This window comes from Cupressus sempervirens, chromosome 9 (assembly GCF_028749045.1).
Source record: "Cupressus sempervirens isolate cs-2001-9-10 chromosome 9, ASM2874904v1, whole genome shotgun sequence".
Classification (NCBI taxonomy): Eukaryota; Viridiplantae; Streptophyta; class Pinopsida; order Cupressales; family Cupressaceae; genus Cupressus; species Cupressus sempervirens.
Window position 1 is genome coordinate 331,965,971 of NC_143126.1, and position 21,045 is coordinate 331,987,015.

Sequence of the window (21,045 nt, forward strand, 5' to 3'; positions counted from 1 at the left end):
TGATTATCTAGGCATCTTTTGTTAAAGTACCAATCAAAATACAATAGAGTCGCCACCTCGAAATGGAGGACATGAATTAGCTTTAAGAATCTGAGTTCTTCCTTCTAGTAGAGTATATGTCACCAAAGATCGAATCTAGGCAAAAATCTTAAAGAAAAACATACAATGCTTCTACAAGATCAAATCTTCATAAAGAACTTTTAACATTTATAAATAATTACAAGAGATTGAAACTTTCAAAGAATTTAAATGCACTATTAAAAACTTTCCAATTCAGAATTTTAAATATACCAAAATGATGTATCAAATTAAATAGAAGCTAACTCTTACTGATCTTCAAAACAAAAACTCTCAGGGTTTATTTTGCAACTCTCCCCAGCGGAGTCACCAATCTGTTCGTTCCCAAAAACACAGATTGGAATCCTACGAGCCTTCCCTGCTCGATGCTGGGATCCAACTGGTTAAGGCCAACTTGACGGGATCGATCAATGTGATCCAAATCCCCTGCACTTCTGGCTCTGCAAAACCGAGGTGGGTGTACCTGATCCTGGACAACAACCTCAAATCCAAGATCCTTATAGCAGATTGGTTAGAACACAAATATAGTGAAAGTTTCCAAATGGCAAGAATAATAGAAAACTTTTAGTTTGCAAATTACAGGTTAGAAATAATAAATGAATATATGAATGTTTTTTAAATAAAAAATAATGATTGCAACAAATGAATATATTAATTCTCTAAAGGAAGGATATGAAATAATTGCCAGCTATAGATTTGAATTATGAAAAAATATAAAGACCAGTGCCTAAGGGTGATAGAGTCAGAACTATAAGTTTTCACATACAACTATATGATGTTATGTACATTGAATTTATAAATAGTTTAGTCATCAAGATGCAATAAATCAATTGTTTTTACACATATTTAAACCAGTCTATAATATTTTAACCCTTATTAGGAAAAAATAGATACAAATAAGAAAACAATTAAAATATTTCACAATATTTGTATTTGTCGAGTTCAAATAGCCACAATTGATTTGATCTACTTCCTCTGACAATAAATTATTTATAAAATTGAGAAATGATCATAAAGGATGAACTATATAGCATTCTTGACTTCTAAAAACTTTAAGCAAATAAAATAAATAAATACTTCTTACTGATCATGCCGAAAATAAAATACATTGGAGACAATCCTTACAGACGATCCATCCAATGCATTTGACTCCAAAGTCGAATATAAGAAATACATTTGTTCAATAATCCGCATCCACAGATTTAGTTCAAAATTTCATTCTTCACCATTGAAAGAATAAAATATATCATAATGTATACAATAGGTAGAAATTAAAAATATGGATATGAATCTTTGTCTCACCCCGGTTGGGCTTTTACATCTCATATTTATAATATGAGTAAGGGGTGTTGGTTTCATTCTAAAGATTGCACCCTTTCATAAATCAACTAACCAATGTAAATTAATAAAATAATTATTGGTTCTAGCTTGTTATGAAACCTTGGGAATATATCTTTTCCCAATTTGACACATTTGCAATCATCCCTTTAATGTTCCACTGCGAGAAAGCACGGGAATCTCCTACAATCCCCTGTTCTTCATTTTTTTACATTCTGTGCAAATCATAACCTCCTTCCAAGTACCTATGCAAATTTGATCTGATCGATGATCGATGCCTCTTGCCGCCATGGTAAAACATTCAAACTTCAGATTGATTAATTGTGTGAATCGCTTGTTCCGGCTTCCACGATCCATCCGCGCTTCTTGTAATTGCTTGCCCTGCAGCGCACATACCTAACTCCATGCCAAACATAACCGTCTGTGCACCATACTCCTTCCACCCCTGGCGCTTAATACACGTTCATGCTTCATTGCCTACAAACAAACACATGATAAATTATTGAATAACAACAGAAAACTAAATCCCAGGATGAGGAAGCCTTGTGAGGAGAAGGTATAAAAGTCTCCACTATCAACCGTATGCTTCTGAACAATTCAAAATTTATGATTCTGCCTGTTATGTGACAGGTAATACTGAAGGTCTCACATTTGTATCTCAGTGGCACCCGCACACTTAAAAACTATTCCTCAATGAGTACTGCGAGTAGGATATGCAATATTATCTCCATCTTCATTTGGACTTACTGGGAATGTCTCTTCTTGACTCAAATCTTTTACATACTGCATACAAGTTCTGTCTGATGAAGAAAAATGTAAACAACCTCCAAGCATCTCTATGGCTTGCCCACTTTGACATCTTCTTTGGTGAATGTTCCCACTAGTTTACACTGTGCAACACATAGATAAAGGCCCGCACATAAAACAACAGAAATCATTTCCACGTTTGCACTGTACCTTGCTCCTTAACTCTCGAGTTTTGCTTATGCTTCTCAAAAAACAATCTAATTTTACTTAACATATACTTTATCTTACTGGCCATGACTGTGTAACTGAACATCAGGATGCTTTATCAACCACACAATAGATATTCCTCACTTTCCTGATCAATCATCTTGTTTTGAAGCACCTTGTATTTGACGAGCATCTAAATGGAACACCTTCACCACTCTCCATACACTTGGTAAATCTGACCTTGCACGTCCCAATACATATTTGCCCACACGAGTCCTCATCTGTTGCATTGTGAATAAGAATAGATGAATTAAAAGTTGTATATAATGTCATCAACTGTAGCTATGGGACTCTCATTGGTATGCTGGTTAATTGTAACTTAATGCTATTTCGTGCTGCTCCATACTTAACTTCTCAAAACAATATCATTGCCTCATAAACTCCTATCAATTATGTTTGCCTTATATATGTCTGACAACAAATTTAGCGAATTTCACTGTATACGTAATTGACATTTTACTTTTACTGTTGTTATGTGTACTACTATATCACCCACAGGTCCATCATTCTCTATGCCATAATTTGATTATTACTGCCTTAAAGGCATGCTGATATCACTTGCTGAGTAGATTTAACTACTAGAACCATTTATTGATGATAAGTATGTTAAAAATAGACCACTCGTTGAATAACATGAATCCTCCATTGTAATACAAGAACTACATCTTTTCTAGTCCTCCTGCTGACACGTGTGATCTAGCTCATCAACAATTGTTTGAACACAATAGTGGGTAAGATCTTGCAAATTCTCCCTTTGGTATGATATTTGGGACTTTAAAAGTTGGAAAATTTTAGAGTTCCATCAACGGGTTTGCAATTAGGACTTATATAGATCCTATAAGTACAAAGTGTTGGGTCCAAACCTTTCATATCTGTATAATCCCAAGCAAAAGCATCTTGTTGTTTTTGTAACAATTGCAAGATATCGTAATGTTGTGCCTAAGATAAGGATTTGCTTAAGTTTAGTTCTCTCCCTGGGGCAATTGCTGTTTTGTCTACTTTTTCAGCCATTGAAATCTGAGCAACTGGCAGTGAGTCTATTTCATGTAGCAGGAGCAAGTGTAGAAGTTGTGCAGACTCAGAATAGTGAAGTTCAGATGGTAATGGCAAAATATTTTCTAAAACACAATCCTCTTTGGAAGTTATCTCAAGTTGTATTCCATACTCATTCAATATGATAGAAGAGATGACATCATCCTCCTCTTTAATGCTTACAAATGAGTCCCTTGAGATCATCATCAATTGTTTAATAGAATCTATGTCCATATCAGAATCACCTAAATTTCGCCAAATAACTTGATCATCCTTCAGCAAAGGCTGAGCAAGAGAATACAAGGTTAAGTTTTTAGTGTTCATACCATCTAAAATGGTCATTTTCCCTTATTGGCATGCAATATAAGCATTTATTGTGGCTAAGCATGGTCGCCCTAGAATGATAGGATATCCTCCAGTACTTATTTTTGGAGAGAGTACCACAAAGTCAATGATGGTCAAACTATCTGCTAATTGCAAGATTGTTGGCGTTTGTCTCAGACCAATGATATTTAATTTGGACATGACTTCCTTGCTCATTACATTAATGGATGCTCCTAAGTCTATTAAGGACATTCTACACTTGTATTCCTTGAATGGCAAGTGTTACTACTGGACTTCCAAGGTCTGCATACTTGGGTATCTTAAGGTTATCAAACATAAGATCAAAAAGCTGGCCAAGGACATGGATAGTCTTTGGGTTTTCCTACGTGGATTTTTAGTACAGGCTTCTTTGATAACTTTTGTATATACGGGTACTTCCTTTATTGCATCTAGCAACGGAATTTCAACTATCATTTGTTTGAGTTGTTCAAGCAAATCCAGTGCGGCTTGATTTTCAACCAGTAGAATTTGCTCTGTTAACCTACCAGGAAATGGTGGTTTATTTGTTGCAGGAGGGACAATGGTTGCAGGCTCTTGAACTAACTCAGTAGAGGTATCATCAACTTCTGTTATAATGGGCTGCTGAGGTAATGCGAGTGTTGTCCCAGACCGTAAATGAATGTCATTTAAGGTGATGGAATAGCTTTGCTGCTAGGTTGAAGGCTTTGCATTATTAGGATTAGGCGTATGCTATGCAGGCAACTGTAGTTGTTTTAGAGGGGTTGTATTGGCTGCAGGAAGCATTAAGGCTTGTTGTTGAGGAGGCTGCATCAAGGCTTGTTAGTGCTACTGCTGCTGCCAGTTTTGGGGTTGTTGCCAACCCTGCTAAGGTTACTGACAACCTTACTGGGGTTGTTGCCATCCCTGGTTAGGCTACTGCCAACCTTGCTGAGGTGGTTGCCAACCCTGGTTAGGCTGCTGCCAACCTTGCTGAGCTTGCTGCCAACCTTGGTTAGGTTGTTGCCAATTATTATAACTACCATGTTGTTGTTGTTTCCATTGACTATTACCACCATAATTATGAAGTGGGTCTTGAGGAATACCTGATCTTGGAGCCCAAGGCCTTTGTTGAGCAACATAGAGGACTTCTTTGTCTTCATCAATTGCCCTGAATTCAGTAGGCACATGCTATGACTCCAGACTAACAATAAACTTGCACCGACAGTTACGTTTCTTTTCTCTACAGTGAGGGCAATATTCTGCTAACATAATGTCAGCATCCTCCTTTCTTCGTGCTTGCATGGTGTCTAGTTGTGTAGTGAGATCATTAATGATGTCTTGCTTGAAATCTGATAAGAGGTTCAACAGCTCTGTCTTGGATACGCTGGCACCAAGAGATTTTTGGAGTAAGTCCCTCAAGCCTCGTCCTTTTTTATTGTTGCTCTGGAATAGTTCAAGCAAATGTTCCGGATTTCAGCCCATGTCTTTTGTGTAATGTCACCTCTAGCCATTAAGTCTAAGGCTTCCATACTCCTTTCATGCACTCCTTTTAAAAAGAGATGCTTTTGGGACTCCTCATTCAGCTGATGTTGAATATTGTGCTGCAAGTTGAACATGAAGCGTGCAACATAGTCCTCCAAAGTCTCATCCTCCCTCTGTGACATTTTGAAAATATCATCTCCTTTTAAGTCATGGCCCTTGCAATATTCCTTATATTTAGTAAGGAACATGTTACTCATAGTTGGCCAATCCACCACAGCATTGACACCTAGACTCATAAACCATCTCAAGGCAGCTTCTTTTAGAGTTGATAGAAACAAATTCAAGTTATGAGCATCTGTAATGTAATCATAACTTCGGCAAAGAATGCCAAACTCAAAGAGAAAGGTTTTTGGATCTTCAATAATGAGGCCATAGAACTTTGGAACGGCAGTTGAGGGTATATTTTTCAGATTTTGATTACCCTACTGAGTGGGAATTAGAAAGGGAAATGTACGCTGAGCAACTGCCATTTGTGGATTTCCTAGAGGTGGTTGGTAAATGACTAGAGCTAATGGATTATCTTGATATTTTGGCTTAGCAAAAAGATCATTTAAATGAAAGGATCCTTCAAATGTGGTTGGTGATTGTACTTGATCAGGTGCTTCAGCAAACACATTCTCAAACAGTTCTTCTTCTTCTTCTCTTTCTTCTGCCTTAGGATCAAGATGAAAGGGATCTTCCTGATTGAAGTTGGGAAGAAATATTCCAAGGTGGTCCCTTCTCCTATGCATGCAAAAAATTAAAGAATGAAACTAAGTGACTCTATAGTGAACACTAGACTAACACCATCCCCGGCGACAGCGCCAAGAATGTCGAGCCAATATAACACCGTTTTAGTTGAAGGATTGGACATCTTTTACTACCAAAGTACTATGCTGATCTTTATTAAATATCAATCCGGGAGCGTGCACTTGAGATGATGTCTGCAAAGTATATGCTCTAGCCTCTACTAAAAGTGACTACTACCTTGAATAAAATAACCATTAAGGAAATCTATTTTATCAAAAAGAAAGACAACTATCGAATGCTTGGAAGGAAACTCTAATTACTTAACCATACATCTATGCACCTACTGCTGCAGGAACAGTAAATGGTTTTGTTTCCAGTGGCTACAGGAAAAGCAGTTCTAAACTTAACTTAGAAAACTGAATCTAACTCCTAATTGCTAAAGTAAACTCCACCTTCCGTGTAGACCCCCACTGAAGAATGAAGAAAGGATTAACTCAAACGGAAGTGTAGAAACTCAGTAAACTCATGTATTCATTCAAATAGGCAGTATTACACTTACTTGAAAAACAGAATGTCTGACAACTCCAATCTACTTACTATTTGACCTTTTAGACACAGACAAGGTCTTATTTAAAAGGAAGGGAATAAGAGATTCCTACAATCACGACTTCCTTATGAAGGATAGTTCGTTACAGCTCAAGATTCATGCAAGCATGCAACATAAAAACATCAGTTATCTTCTTAAATTCTTATAAATACAAAGCATAGTGGATGCTAAATCTGCTCTGCTATCTGACTTTAATAGCTTCCAAGAATCTAGGTACCATGTAACAATTCCTTGCATGTTTAATTGATCACCTAGATGCTTGCTTTCCCACTCAACCGCTTCATCAGGTCCCTCTTATTCTGTTGGAACAAGTCCCTTTTAGTTTCGTTGCTAAGTTTTCGGCTACAACAGTGCCATGACACACCTCCTTTAATACTTGCGATTCCACAGCACTAGTCCTTCGCTTGAGCTGTTTTGACCGATTCCGACTTGGCTTGGATACCTGCGGTCATCATTCAATGCACACAAAACTTCCTACAAGCATTTATTTATATTTATTGATTTATAAAGAAAAAGCATTAATATTCAATTAATAGTCTTTGCAATCTCTTCGACTGCATGAAGATCTACCCACGCCAAACATTCATGAAGAAAGATTTTTATCAACAAAATGAACCCTTTTTATACATAATTCCAATTATCATTTCTATGCCATATGTTCATATCTTATACATCAAAAAGTACAAAATACTATACTTAAAGGATCACAAAGTCCAGCATGTTATAAACAAATGTTCACAAAAATGGTCAAAAAGACATCTATTTCATGTCATCAAGGGCATTGGGAGTGAGAAGGATAAAAATGTTAAATCATTGTTAGTGCTAGCACCATCTACATCCAGGGTGGAGGTTCACTCAACCAGTTATGCAGAGGGTGGAGACATATCCACAACAGACTTCTAGGGCTAGACCCCCTCCCACTCCAATAATTTTTACTAGAATTGCTAAGGAGGGGAAGAGGAAAATGTAAACTATTTTGATATTGTACTTGTATTTGCTTATAGTGTTACAAAGATAATTTTCTATTTTTAGTTTTCTTTAGAGTTCAAACTATTGGACTATGGCTACCAATCATTAGCATTCCACATAAGGATGTTATTTTCACCGATTCATTAGATGCATCTCCTCATTGAATTTTGAAAAATAAAATGCATTTCTACTCAAATTTAAGCAATTTTTTAAGTTCCTGAAAATTACCCGACAAGTTTCTGACTCACCTCCGATATTTCTTGATATCTATTTTTTGTCCTTGGCAATAAGTTTTCAATAATGATATTTTGAACTATGGGTGGTACCATAGCTTGGTAAGCCAAGGCCATTACTACCTATGAATTTACCAATAAACGCATTCAAAGATTTGAAAAGGACATATAGTCACACTTTCGAGAACTTGAACAGTTAAGACAACATGGAATAGTTGAAGCCTACATTATTAATTTTGAAGACTTCCTATGGTGTTGCCTAACATTTCAGAGGCAAAACTTCTTGTGTTATTCAACGAATGGCTAACTCAGCCACTAAGAGTGTGGATGAAAGAATTTGAACCACAAACACTCCAGGAGCTTATCAAGAAAGCAAGAAACATGGAGTTTCCTGTTCCCAAGAATAAATTTCCACCTATGCTCCCCCAAGTTTCAAGGATGGGGACAACAGTGGATGGCGGGACGAATTGAATGTATGAACTACTTTTAGGCCATTTTCTAGTGCACGATTATCAAAAAATAACAAAAAAATTTAAAATAGAGAAATTTCAAAAATCCGTCTCATAACATTGTTAAAGCATTCATCGTAGACATTATAGAAGCTTAACACATAACATTAGACTTGAAAAGTTATTTTACATGAGAATTGACAAACAAATTTAACACTATTCAAATGCTTTCATAGTCAATATGACTACATATTATATAAGAATTATAATAAAATGTTTCAAATATAAAATGGCAAAACATACAAAATATATGGTTGTACCTAATCAACAAATGCAATTGGTAGGCCTACATCAGAATTGGAGCTCACGTTTGAGTCACTACTAGGATAAGTTGTTGTCTCCAACAATGGAACACCAAGTCCCCAAGGCCCTAAAACATTTCAAGGGGTCAAAAGTACCGGTGTAGGGGACAAGTCCCCATGGAGCATCAATTTTCACCCAAGACCTTTCAACATAAAAAAGATAAGAAGTGTTCTAACAAGAAATCAAAAAGTCCAAAGACCTCCCTTCAAAACTTAGCTCAAGAAACATAATATGCTTCACATGCAAAGAGCTATGGGACCCAAACCATAAGCCTTTTGAGAAACATCAAAATCGACAACTGGAGGTATATTCAACTGATAATTCTGTATCAGAAAATTCAGAACAAACTGAAATGGAAGAAAATGAGCAAGAAGCACTATAAGAATCTGAAGAAGAAAAGTTAGGGGAAACTTTGCCCAACTCTCAAGCATTCAAAAGGTGCACTCTTTCAGAGTTCATGGTGTGCTACATGGGCAGAAAATTGTTTCTTTCATTGATATGGGTGTTACATCCAACTTCATTGAGAAAGAAGTTGTAACATAAAGAGACCTCAACACCAACAACAATTTTAGGCTTCAAAGCCATGCTTGCTACCAGATTCATTCTTCCATGCTCAAGGATAATTTCAAGATTGAGTCTATAGTTGTGCAATTATGAAGTCAGAGATGATTTTTTATGTGGTTAGCATTGTAGACACTAACCTTGTTCTTGGCATTCAATGGCTCCATTCTTACAGAGAAAACATTTAAAAACAATGGAGCTGAAATTTCAAGTTAAAGGAAGGGAGATGATGTTGAGAGAAATGTCAATCAGCTGACTTCATGTTTTGACAAGCAAGAGGATAGAAAAAATATTTTGTCATGGGCATGTTGGAATCACCACTGCCGTTACACCAAAAGCTCGAGCTATCAATGAACATCACAACAGCCAAAGACAAGGATCCACATGAGGCGGTTAAGCACATGTCACAAATCCATCGGTCTATGTTTAACGGTACCTTCACCTAGAGAAAACGGAGGCACCAACCTCCCAACAATCCTCCTTAGCATGACCTAAGGGATTTGAACCCGTAAACCAGTGCTCTGATAACACTTGTTGAAATTGCCACTGTCATTACACCAAAAGCTTGAGCTATCAATATATGTCACAACAGCTAGAGACAAGGATCCATGGGAAGCAGTTAAGCACATGTCACAAATCCATCAATCTATGCTGAATGGTAACTTTACCTAGAGGGGAAGGAGGCACCAACAGTTGCTACTATTGGATCTCCATATGGAGATGCAAGCTTCAGATCCTGGTGATCTACATGGATGATGTTCTTGCTGAGGAATTAGAATCAAAGAGGACAGGAGATTGGATTGGAAGCATGGAATTGCTGAAAGAAAGCAGGTGGGTTTCCTCCACACTAATCCACTAAATGAATGGAAGGCAACGAAGGACGAGGATGTGATGCTAACAATCAAGCTGTGAAGAGTTTTTCCTGGATGTGAAGAATCATACTTAAGATTACGAAAAATCATTAATTGAGGAAGTGGATAAACAATATGAATTTTGTTACTGAATGTTGAATTTTTAATTGGGTCAAGGAAGAAGAAATACCTATAGTTGACATTATAGAAACAAACATAACATCATGTTAATCACCCTATCACTGAATGCAACCACCAACTACTACAAGCTAAAAACTAGTGAACTGGTGATCAAAGGGCTTACAGTCAAAACATATTGTAGAAGCCTCCTGTGTATAAAACAATATCTTCACCATGGTCATGTGACTAACCGTCCAAGGTTTGTTTAATTCCTTGTCTCTAGCAATCCATAGACACCATAGAAATGATTGCTTAGGAAAAAGCCAATTTTCTCTAAATCTTATGAAGCGAAGATGAAGAGTTTCACATTGTAGATAGACCAAAGTTGCTAGACAAAACCATTGTAGAGATGTGTGGCTCTGCATACAATCTAATCAAAAACTTAAACATGCGCCTTATTTGCTACATTAATTGCATTTGGACTGCATTTTGTTGTTAGCTTTGTTCATGCAGCTCCTTTTGGAGCGGTTAGGCCAAATTCGAATTTTAGTCATTATACTATTTCATGTATTGCTTGGAAACAACTTGATATATCCATCAAATAAAACCAAAAGGAAACAAAACAAATAAAAGCTAAGAGACTATTTTTATAAGAACAAACCTCCTAGCAAAAATCCAAATTCAGTAGGACCACAAGCAAGATCACTTGAATGAAATGTTCATGCTCTATGTAGGTTTGAATAACTAACAAGAAAAACAGAATCGAACTTGGAATCGGCAATTAGTAGCAAAATTTAGACTACAGAATTTTTGCATCAGAAATTATTAAGCAAAAAACACAGCAAATATATTAACAGAAACTGAGTCAAAAAATTTACAATAAAACTTGTCAATTTGACATTTGGCGGCAAGAAATATGGTTTACCAAATACACAGTTGGTGTCAAAAGCTCAAAGGCTAAAAGTCCTATGGATGAGTGGAACTAAGCCTAAAATATAACAAAGGAAAGATTTTATTAATGATCAATGAAAACATACAAAAGAAGAAGGTGCAAGCTAATACCCAAGTCTACCTCACTCAACTCATTATCATTCTTTAGTCCTTGTACCATTATTTGGACCTGTATTGTGGAACATCAGAACATTTACTCTACGCTTCGACTGCATTAAGGACTAACAACTGTCTCCTCTCTGTACCAAAATCCTCGCTTATTTTTCCAACCTTGTTAAGGTTCATCTGTAGTAATATACATCTCTAATTGATCCAACTATGTCAAAGAACGTAAGGAACATCATATCCATATATCGTATTTCTTTGATTAACCCAACTACACGAAAAAATTATCAGAAATTCAACTGCATGGAAGGTCATCAATACCCAGTTGCATGAATTTGAAGGGTCTCCAGCTATATGGCGATCAAAAAACATTATTATCATAGCTCACAAATTGATCACCATCTACGAATCAAATCAGAGTTCGAAAGTACATCATATCCATGGAAAACTACATCGTCTTGGAATGGCAAAATCCATCACCAGAGTACAGTCAATACAGCCCCAGAAACACATCTAGGTTGTCCCTACTGGCTTCAGAAACAAAATACATGGGATTTAATTCAGATATTATTGACAATGCTCCGCAGTTCAGTTACAAATAGAAAAAGTTACAATCTTTATTCCTCCTCAATAAGTAAACTCTATATACCTGCTACAAGCACTTGCCTCTACAAACAAGAAAAGATTTAAGGAACGTGAAAAGATTTATACAGAGTATTAACCTTACCATGATGAGCAAACAAACATTCATGCACTCAAAATAAGGTTTACGATATCACAAAAGAACATTACTTAAGTTTTAGAAACATAACCTAACCCTTCAAAATATGTAATTCTATGTCAATAGAAAAGATCCATCTCAGGAACTTATGATACTTTATAACTTATGGCGTCCCTGCAAATTCCAAAAACCATCTTTCTTTTCATGCTTCAAAATACACCTCTTCACAATCTGAATCCTATAGTAGATAATCATTAAAACTCCCAGTGACCCTATTTTCCTAAAAACATGGAAACAGAGAAAAATATGCTTGTATGACAGTATTGAGACACAGTAGTTTTCCTTCTTTTTTTCTGGCAAAAAATGCTCACAAACGAAGGGGGAAAAAATCAATATTTGCGCTTTTTGGCACTTGCACTTGGAGCTTTCATGTTGCAATACAGACTTTAAGCAAAAAACTAATTGCTAGTTCCTTTACAAGCACTTATACAGAATTGAAGGAACATATGTGTATTTGTAGGGCAAAATTTCCAAAGTTGCATTTAAATAAAATGGTTTGACAAAATGTGGTCTCCACAAACTCAGCAATGACAAATTCATGAAAGAATGGACAGAATAAAACAAACTTATTGTAATGTCCCCAATTCTAATAGGATCTTGCAGTTGGCCAAGTCAGTTCACTATCACGACCCTCATGAGCTAACAATAGAATTTGAGGGTCTCAGTTGTGTGGTTATAGGCTTCCCAGCAGCCTATGGTGTGTTTTGGCTCCGTTTGAGGGACTTACTATTTATAGTAAGTCAATCTATTGGTTCCGATGCGCTTAGTTGAGTCATAAGAGATGGAGGATGCTCTCAGTTTTTATTTCGGGCTTCCGGTTTGGGCTCCAAGAATCTTGGAGGGAGTATCTATTTATAGTAAGTCACCCCATCAGGTTCATTCATCATCTTTCATCATCAGGATCACTTTGGTGTTGTCAGATTTCGATTCTAATGCTTCTTCAGTTGTTTTCGCAAGACGGGTGAATTATTATTATTCATCAAAATATGCTAAGGTTGCTATTTTTGTTAATGTTGTTGGTTGGTCACCTCAGTATCATAGCTCGTTGGAACCAGGACGAAAATTTTTAAATCATGGGAACAAGAAACAGTGGCCTTACATGTCAGAATTTGAAGTAATGGTGGAAAAGGTCATTTTCGGAGCCAAAAGCAATCAATAAATTAGTTTATAATGGCACTTTATTATGTTTTAATGTTGTGTGTGGGAAGCTTCTTAAGTGAAGTTCATTTGGGAAACTTTGTGCCATTTGGAGATTATAAATATGAGCCCATTTGATGAGTAAAGCATCCAATTGATTATTTCTTTTGTTGTCTACGAAGAGTTTCTGAGTTTGTCGATTTCTTCACCCTTGCTAAAGTATAAGGGTTTGAAAATTAAGAAGTGTCTGGTAATTCACAACTAAGGTATTGTTAATTAATTTTGAGAATTGTCTTAATTAAATTATAGTATTTCTCGACTGTTATGTACTGTACCTGGGAATTTCATTGTGGCTGGAGAATTTTTGATTTGGAACGCCATCATCGTCTACTGTTTGGCGTGGTTAAAGAGGAATGTACTACGGCTGTTGTCTCTGTATTTGACAGTGATTTCAAACTTTGTGGAAGGCTGCAATCAATTATTGGAGGGTAGCAATCAAGTTTTAGAGCACCTGCAATTATAAGTGAGGAGCATATATTTCTGAACTTGCGAGTAAATTGGATTATTTCTTGAGAACTGCAATCCATATTTCATCTATTAGAAGTCAATTTCCAAGTTCATTATTGCATTCTTGTAAATTTCTAGAAGTCAATTTTTAAATTGGATATTAGTAGCATTGCCATCAATTATAGAATTACTTCTGAATTGTTTAGTGGTGTTCATTTGTCCAAATTGATAAACACTTAAATCAATTAAAATTGTGAGCAGCTAGCTATGAATTTAAAGCATTACTTATTGAGTGATAATAATTTGCCTGCCAAATGTTTGACAAAACATCAAGCTGTTGATTAGCAAAAGCAAATTGATGTTTGTTAAGGATATTTCCTGTTGAGGGTTTTTACAGTGGTATCAAAGCAGTTTCTTGCCAACCTGCAACATTGGGCTCAATTTTTATTTTGGTCGGTGCTGACTTTGAAGATTTTCAGATCTGATTTCTAGAGTGACCAGCACTTTATTTTCTCCAACTATGGACAAACATAGGACTGGCATTTCTAGAAGTCAATGGAGTAATGAGGAAGTTAGCATAAAAACGAATGCCTTGCAGGAGAGTTTGGAGAAACCGAAGCTTCATTAACAGAGGTTGGCGGAGATCTTGTCGGATCCCATGACAATTGAGAAGGCAGCAAGGTATATGGTTTCCACCTTAAGAAGGCCGACATCGAGGTTGTAAGGAAGGAAGCTTGAGTTTTCCCTGACAGGTGTCCATGATGCTGATGTACCTATATTTAGTACGGCACCTGCTAGCCAAATCCGCAGTGTTGATGATGGACTCATTTCACAGAAATCAGTAGATGTATCAGTACCCTTGATGGATAGCAGCACTGAGCTTCAGCAGGTTGAGGCTCCCAAGGTAGTCGCTATGGTTAGTTTAGAGGCAGTTGATGATGTAGTTGCCACTGACTTTTCAGACTCACTAGAGGAGGGAGTTGTTGTTGGCGACTTATATGTTAGCTATTGTAGCGTTGCTCCCGTACAAGAGGCAGTTGTTTCCTTAGGTGGGAATAAGGCACGTATGGAGTCACCCAAGTATGTTGTTGGTGATATGGGTGTTACAACAAAGTCGAGAGATGTGGATGTGGGTGTTACAACAAAAAAATTTAAATCATGGGAACAAGAAACAGTGGCCTTACATGTTAGAATTCGAAGTAATGGTGGAAAAGGTCATTTTAGGAGCCAAAAGCAATTAATAAATTAGTTTATAATGGCACTTTATTAGGTTTTGATGTTGTGTGTGGGAAGCTTCTTAAGTGAAGTTCATTTGAGAAACTTTGTGCCACTTGGAGATTATAAATATGAGCCCATTTGATGAGTAAAGCATTTGATTGATTATTTTCTTTTGTTGCCTGCGAAGAGTTTCTGAGTTTGTCGATTTCTTTGCCCTTGTTGAAGTACAAGAGTTTGGAATTAAGAAGTACCTGGTAATTCACAGCTGAAGTATTGTGAATTAATTCTGAGAATTGTCTTAATTAAATTATAGTATTTCTCAACTGTTATGTACTGTACTTGGGAATTTCATTATGGCTAGAGAATTTGTGATTTGGAACACCATTATTGTCTATTGTTTGGCATGGTTAAAGAGGAATGTACTATGGTTGTTGTCCCTATATTTGGCAGCAATTTCAGATTTTGTGGAAGGCTGCAATCGATTATTGGAGGGCAGCAATCAGGTTTTAGAACACCTATGATTATAAGTGAGAAGCGTGTATTTCTGAACCTGCGAGTAAATTCGATTATTTCTTGAGAGCTACAATCCATATTTCATCTGTTAGGAGTCAATTTCCAGGTTCATTATTGCATTCTTGTAAATTTCCATCAATTAGAAGTCAATTTTTAAATTGGATTTTAGTAGCATTGCCATAATTATAGAATTACTTTTGAATTGTTTAGTGGTGTTCATTTGTCCAAATTGATAAATGACTTAATCAACTAAATTGTGAGCAGCTGGTTGTGAATTTAAAGCATTATTTATTGAGTGATAATAATTTCCTTACCAAATGTTTGACAAAATATCAAACTGTTGATTAGCAAAAAGCAAATTGATGTTTGTTAAGGATATAGCCTGTTGAGGAATTTTACACTTATAGAATGCTACTAGTGAGAATGCACAAGCACCTAATCATCTAACTACCCAGAAAATTAGAAATGATTTAGATAATCTATTACTGTAGCATATAAACTACACTAGTTTAAATCACAAACCTAATAACCAATTACCCAAATGAAAAATATAAACCAAATCCCCATAGCACACAAATCATGAATTGCATAAAAGTTGAATATAAAGAGACACGTACAGTAAGAAAACTGAGGTGATATACACAGAAGTTTATTTAAGGATAATGAGTGAATCCAATACCTAAAATAGGAATGTGTGAGCAGTCTGAAATTCGGAAACCGAGCAAAACTTTCAACAATATAGAAATGCTATATCTAAAACCCTTCAATGCCAATAGCTATGACTTCTTGTGGATGTCTGTGCACTGTAATGCCTAATTTTTAAATTATTTTTCCATTCTTTCCAACTTTTCCACTTCACTATATACAAATCTTCAAGTTGTAAAACTATTTTCAATATTTTTCTACAGTCCCTTAGACACTTGTTGGTCTCTTGTTGGACATTAATAAATTTATCTTATCTAAATTAGATGTATACATCAAACAATGATATAATTGTCAGTTTTTGTAAAAAGATTAACTAGATATTCAAGCCATAATCAATCATTTAATAAGAAGAAATGTATGAAACTGTTATATTGGTTAAAAGTAAAATATTTCATAGACATTCATCATGTTTTACCACATTACAAAGCACTATTCTCAAATCCAAACCTTTTGCAAAAAAAATAAACTATTTCTGGAAATCTAGAAGTAAAGTTTTCTAATTTCATAAAAATATTTGTAGAAATCATAAAATCAATCTGCACAAAATCTTGATGGTAAGATGATCTGTCACCTTTTGAGTATTACCATACCTTGCATATTTGAGCATCATAACAAAACCTTTGTTGAGAAAGATGCTCTATTTCTAGCTTTGCATTGGTTATCTCTTGCTCCAATTGTGGAGGAGCTCCTGGACCATGTTGGGTTTCAAGTGTCTCGAGTGCATCTTGACATCTCCTAAGATCCTATAATTCACATTCAACAAATTAAATTAATAAAAAACAAGCTATGATCTATAATTGTAACATTGCTCAAAACCCCATCATGTATACAAGGAAAATATTATATTGAAATCGTTTACAAATCATGTGCTTATTCAAGCAACAACATGAGACTTAAATCTTATTCAAGCTCCTTATGACCAACCACAGTAGAAACGACAATTGGAAGACCAAGAGTCACAACTTAAAATCCACCTTTTACAATGAGACAAATACAACCAATAGAAGACCAAGAGTCACAACATAGAATTCCACGAAGATGTCCCTCTTTGGATTTGAACCAGGGTCTCCACAATGAGAACTCATTGCTTCAACCAAGCTAAACCCCTTCGACTATACAATGAAAATATAAAAAGGTGATTTACCAAATATGAATTGGAATTTACCTCTTGTTTAAATCAAAATGAGTAGAATTATATTAGATTAATATAGCTTTGTCAAAATAATAATCATAGTTGGAAAACTCACCAAGGCCTAGAAAAAACAACTCGGGAAAAACTCGGCCAATTTTCAGAAAAACCTCAGCAAAAAGCTCAGCAACTTAAAAACAACTTAAATTTAATTACTAATGCATTTGTTTGCAAATATCAATGAGAAGATGCATCCAATGAGTTTATTAGTGAGAACACAAAAGAAACAGGTTGAATCTAGATATATTTAAAACTAAACATAAAAACTAAAGGAGAGGTAGGACTAGAGGGTCTAATCCTAGAAGCATGCACTGGGTTTGATTGTATTGTTATATGGAGCCTAATCAAACTCGGAGGTTAATTTTTCCCCACTTTCATCAACGCGGTTTCCCCTAGATTTTTTTGATGAGGGTTTAGGGGTAGCACCCCCAAGATGGAGTCAAGGGGCAATGCCTCCTCTAGTGGGGTCCAAGGGAAGCCGAGAATTATTTTTCCCCATCTCATAAAAAATGATATTGACCAAGGCCATCTTTTTGCCTTTAAATATTGATTTTGGATTGTCATTGAGTTTTAATGAAAATCTTGCCAAGTTTTTGGTATAAACTTGGCGAGTAATTGGTGAGTAAGTCATAAAAAACTTGCTAGACCCAAAAACTCAACGAGTTTTCTATGGGTGTGCCATATGTGGTAATAATACAATGGATATATGTCAGAGCATCAAAGGGAAACCTGGGCCCATCGGGGACTAGAAGCATCACATGCAGCTCAACTAACAATTTTTCAACAATAGAAACAAAGAAATTGACAAAAGAAACAAGCAATGAAGCAAAGGTTCAGGCTGCATCACTTGCAATTGAGTGGGCATCCAAGAGACATGTAAAGCAATTGCATCTAGAAGGGGACTCACAAGTTAGTCGATGTGATTGCTAGTGGTAAAGCTCAAGTATAAAAACTTTATAAAATTATTAATATCATTCAAAACAACCTTGGCACCTTCAAAAACTTCAAAGTTACCCATAAATATCAAGATGCATTGGCGAATTCAATATCCAAGATAAAATGAAATTCGCAAAGTGGTTTGGATCAAATTTGGCAGAGATTTGGTTAAGTAGATCTTGAGGTGGTGGCTGACATCAGCAACATAAATGCATGCCTAGGGCAGATGTTGGGAGTGTTAGGCTAACTTTACATGCAAGCCAGTGCTCCACATTGAATGGTCAATGAATGTTTTGATGCAACTACATTCCTTTTATCAAGTTCAAGATGTATATTGTGTTTGTCTCCGTCTAACTCATACATGTATATGCAGACTGACAGTGGTGAGAAGGTGATATGGAAGCAAACTTCTGTTTTAAGGCGTTGAAATAGAAATTGACCTTTTGGAGCCCTATTTTGGAGGAATGTCTGAAAAATGTTTTTGCTACACGTGACTAGTCCTACCTCATACTTCTTCGAGCTTTGTTTGGGATTAAATTATTGGTGTCCAAATTTTGTTTCCACACAAACATAGATATTTCTTCCTTGTTTTGTGCATGGGGTCTTCATTTCAGTTCACAGGAAAAGGTCATAAGGGTGGTGGAGTGGTGTATCTGGTCAAAATAGCACCGTTGTTTTGACCAAAATGTGGCTTGTGCGGTGTCAGGTCGATGGTTTGCTGCCACATATGGAGACTGGTTTGGGTTTTTGGACATACAAAATCATTTGCATCCTTTCTTTTTACACAAGGCTCTTGGCAACATTCCAGAGTGGAAGATGGAGGCCCAAAAATATTGCGCTCTAATTGTGGATTATGTTCATGATTGGGAATTGGTAGTGGTAGTGGGCATTCCCAAGGACCAAATGAATGCAAACTTGATCAAATTCCAGTTGGCTAGAGTATGAATAGATACGCAGGAGCAGAGGAGGGTAAGAGGCCGTGGGTATCATGAGAGGGGACGTAGAATGGCCCTTGGACGTGGTCTGGGTTGTGGAAGAGGACATAGTCGCAGTCAAGGGCATCGGCTCTAATCAGGGATGGTTCAGTATCCCTTTTTTCTTGTTCCTCTTGCATCCCAGGTTTTGAATGTCATTTTGTCTGAGTATATTCATCTGACTATATGTATTTGGACAGGCATGGGATATGAAATTGTAAAGGCTTTTTGGACAGTATTACCATTCCAGGTAGAGTCATACGTGGTTAGGATTTAGTCTAAGAAAGATGTGTCTCTGTTATTTTGTACAGTGTTTTCAATCCAGGTAGACTCCTATATGGTTAGGGTTTAGTCTGCAGAGAGATTAGTCTCTGTAATATTAGATGTGGAGAAGTCCAATGTCAGCTGCACTATGGTCTTATTTTTCTGCAAATAGTGTTTGCTTTAAAATAAAATTATAATTTACGGACCAAAAAACAAGCATTGTAGAGATATGGATTTTTAGTTTGGTTGTTATTGTGCTGCCATTAGCATGTTATTGAACAAAGAGGTTTATTTGTTATGAATTTATTTCCTTGCAATGTCCCCCCTTCAAAATTAAACCAAGACTAGACCCTAATGCCTAGCATTTCCTGTAAGTCATGGAATTTCACATTGCAGGACTGCACTTAAATTACTTTGATTCAGACTGTCAATGGCCTAATGCAGATTTAATTCCACAAGGACAAAGGAAGAAACCATTTTGATTGAATGAGGGAGAGGAACAAGAAACTTCCATAGGTGGCTGTTATTTACCACTTCCCAGTTTGAACTATTTATTCAATCAGAATGAGATATACACTTAAATATGTCAGAAATATACTATGCTGTCAGTTGCCTTTAATTAGTGTATTGCAGTGAAGATGGTGATTACAGATATGAAATGAATTAAAGATCTAGATCCAAGTTCATTGCATCTGCTACTAAAACTTCCGTATATTTCTCATCTTTACCCATCAGAGACAGAGAGCTCTAAATTTGCTTATCTTTTGCTTCATTTCATTATCTTTGGAAAGTGGTAACAAACTCTTTGCTTATGAGGGAAGTGAGAAAATAGAGAGCAATCACAATGGTATGGTGGCACATCACAGCAATTGGTCAATAATGAATACAGAATATCAAACTGGTTAGCATTGAATATTGGCTGCAGACAATCCGAAGTAGGTATTCTTCTACAAATACCACCCGCCATAAAAATAATCAGATAAGCTGTGCACAATTTTGGTTTCCATGAGCTAATTGTAGTCACCAAAGGTGCTGCTATGACATGGGATTTACTGTCAATTCTAAGCATGTTGCAAGTAACAATGACTCTCTTCTAGATCATATAATCAACATTATACAATGGGAACTGAGAAAAATAAAAACATGGAGATGGGAGATTGCATTTGAATCTTATGTAAATATTAGTTAGTGCAGAAGAAGTAAAAGGATAAATAAGGTCCCACAGGCATCAAGAGTTAATATCACAGTCAAGCATAATGAACCAGATAAGTATACCAAGCAAATTACAAAGCATAGTGCAGATAAGATAAGATAAAGAAGAACCAACCAAAACAAAGAGAGAAACCAACTAAGACTGGAGGCAGTAGAAACCAGCAAGGTAAACACTCCTCGGAGCTGAGTAGTAGTCCAGGATCAAAGGATAAGGTCGAGACCCTGGACCATCTCTGTGAACCGCTGTAAGTGGGGGGCTGCTGAAATGCTCCACCTGGTAGGAGACCTGTCTGTTGTAGCGTGGGTCGGAAATATCAAAATCTACAGCCATGGCCAAATGAGC

General features: G+C 36.3%; 1 protein-coding gene across 3 annotated transcripts in view; it reads right to left on the bottom strand.

Moving 5' to 3' along the window:
* Nucleotides 1-21,045, bottom strand: part of LOC149538698 (U-box domain-containing protein) — a 207,769-nt gene that overhangs the window by 82,207 nt on the left and 104,517 nt on the right. For all 3 annotated transcript variants that reach the window (XM_089800031.1, XM_089800032.1, XM_089800033.1), the window contains exon 6: nucleotides 16,718-16,870. In XM_089800031.1, coding sequence (XP_089656157.1) covers nucleotides 16,718-16,870 — 153 coding nt within the window. The remainder of the gene's footprint in view (nucleotides 1-16,717; nucleotides 16,871-21,045) is intronic.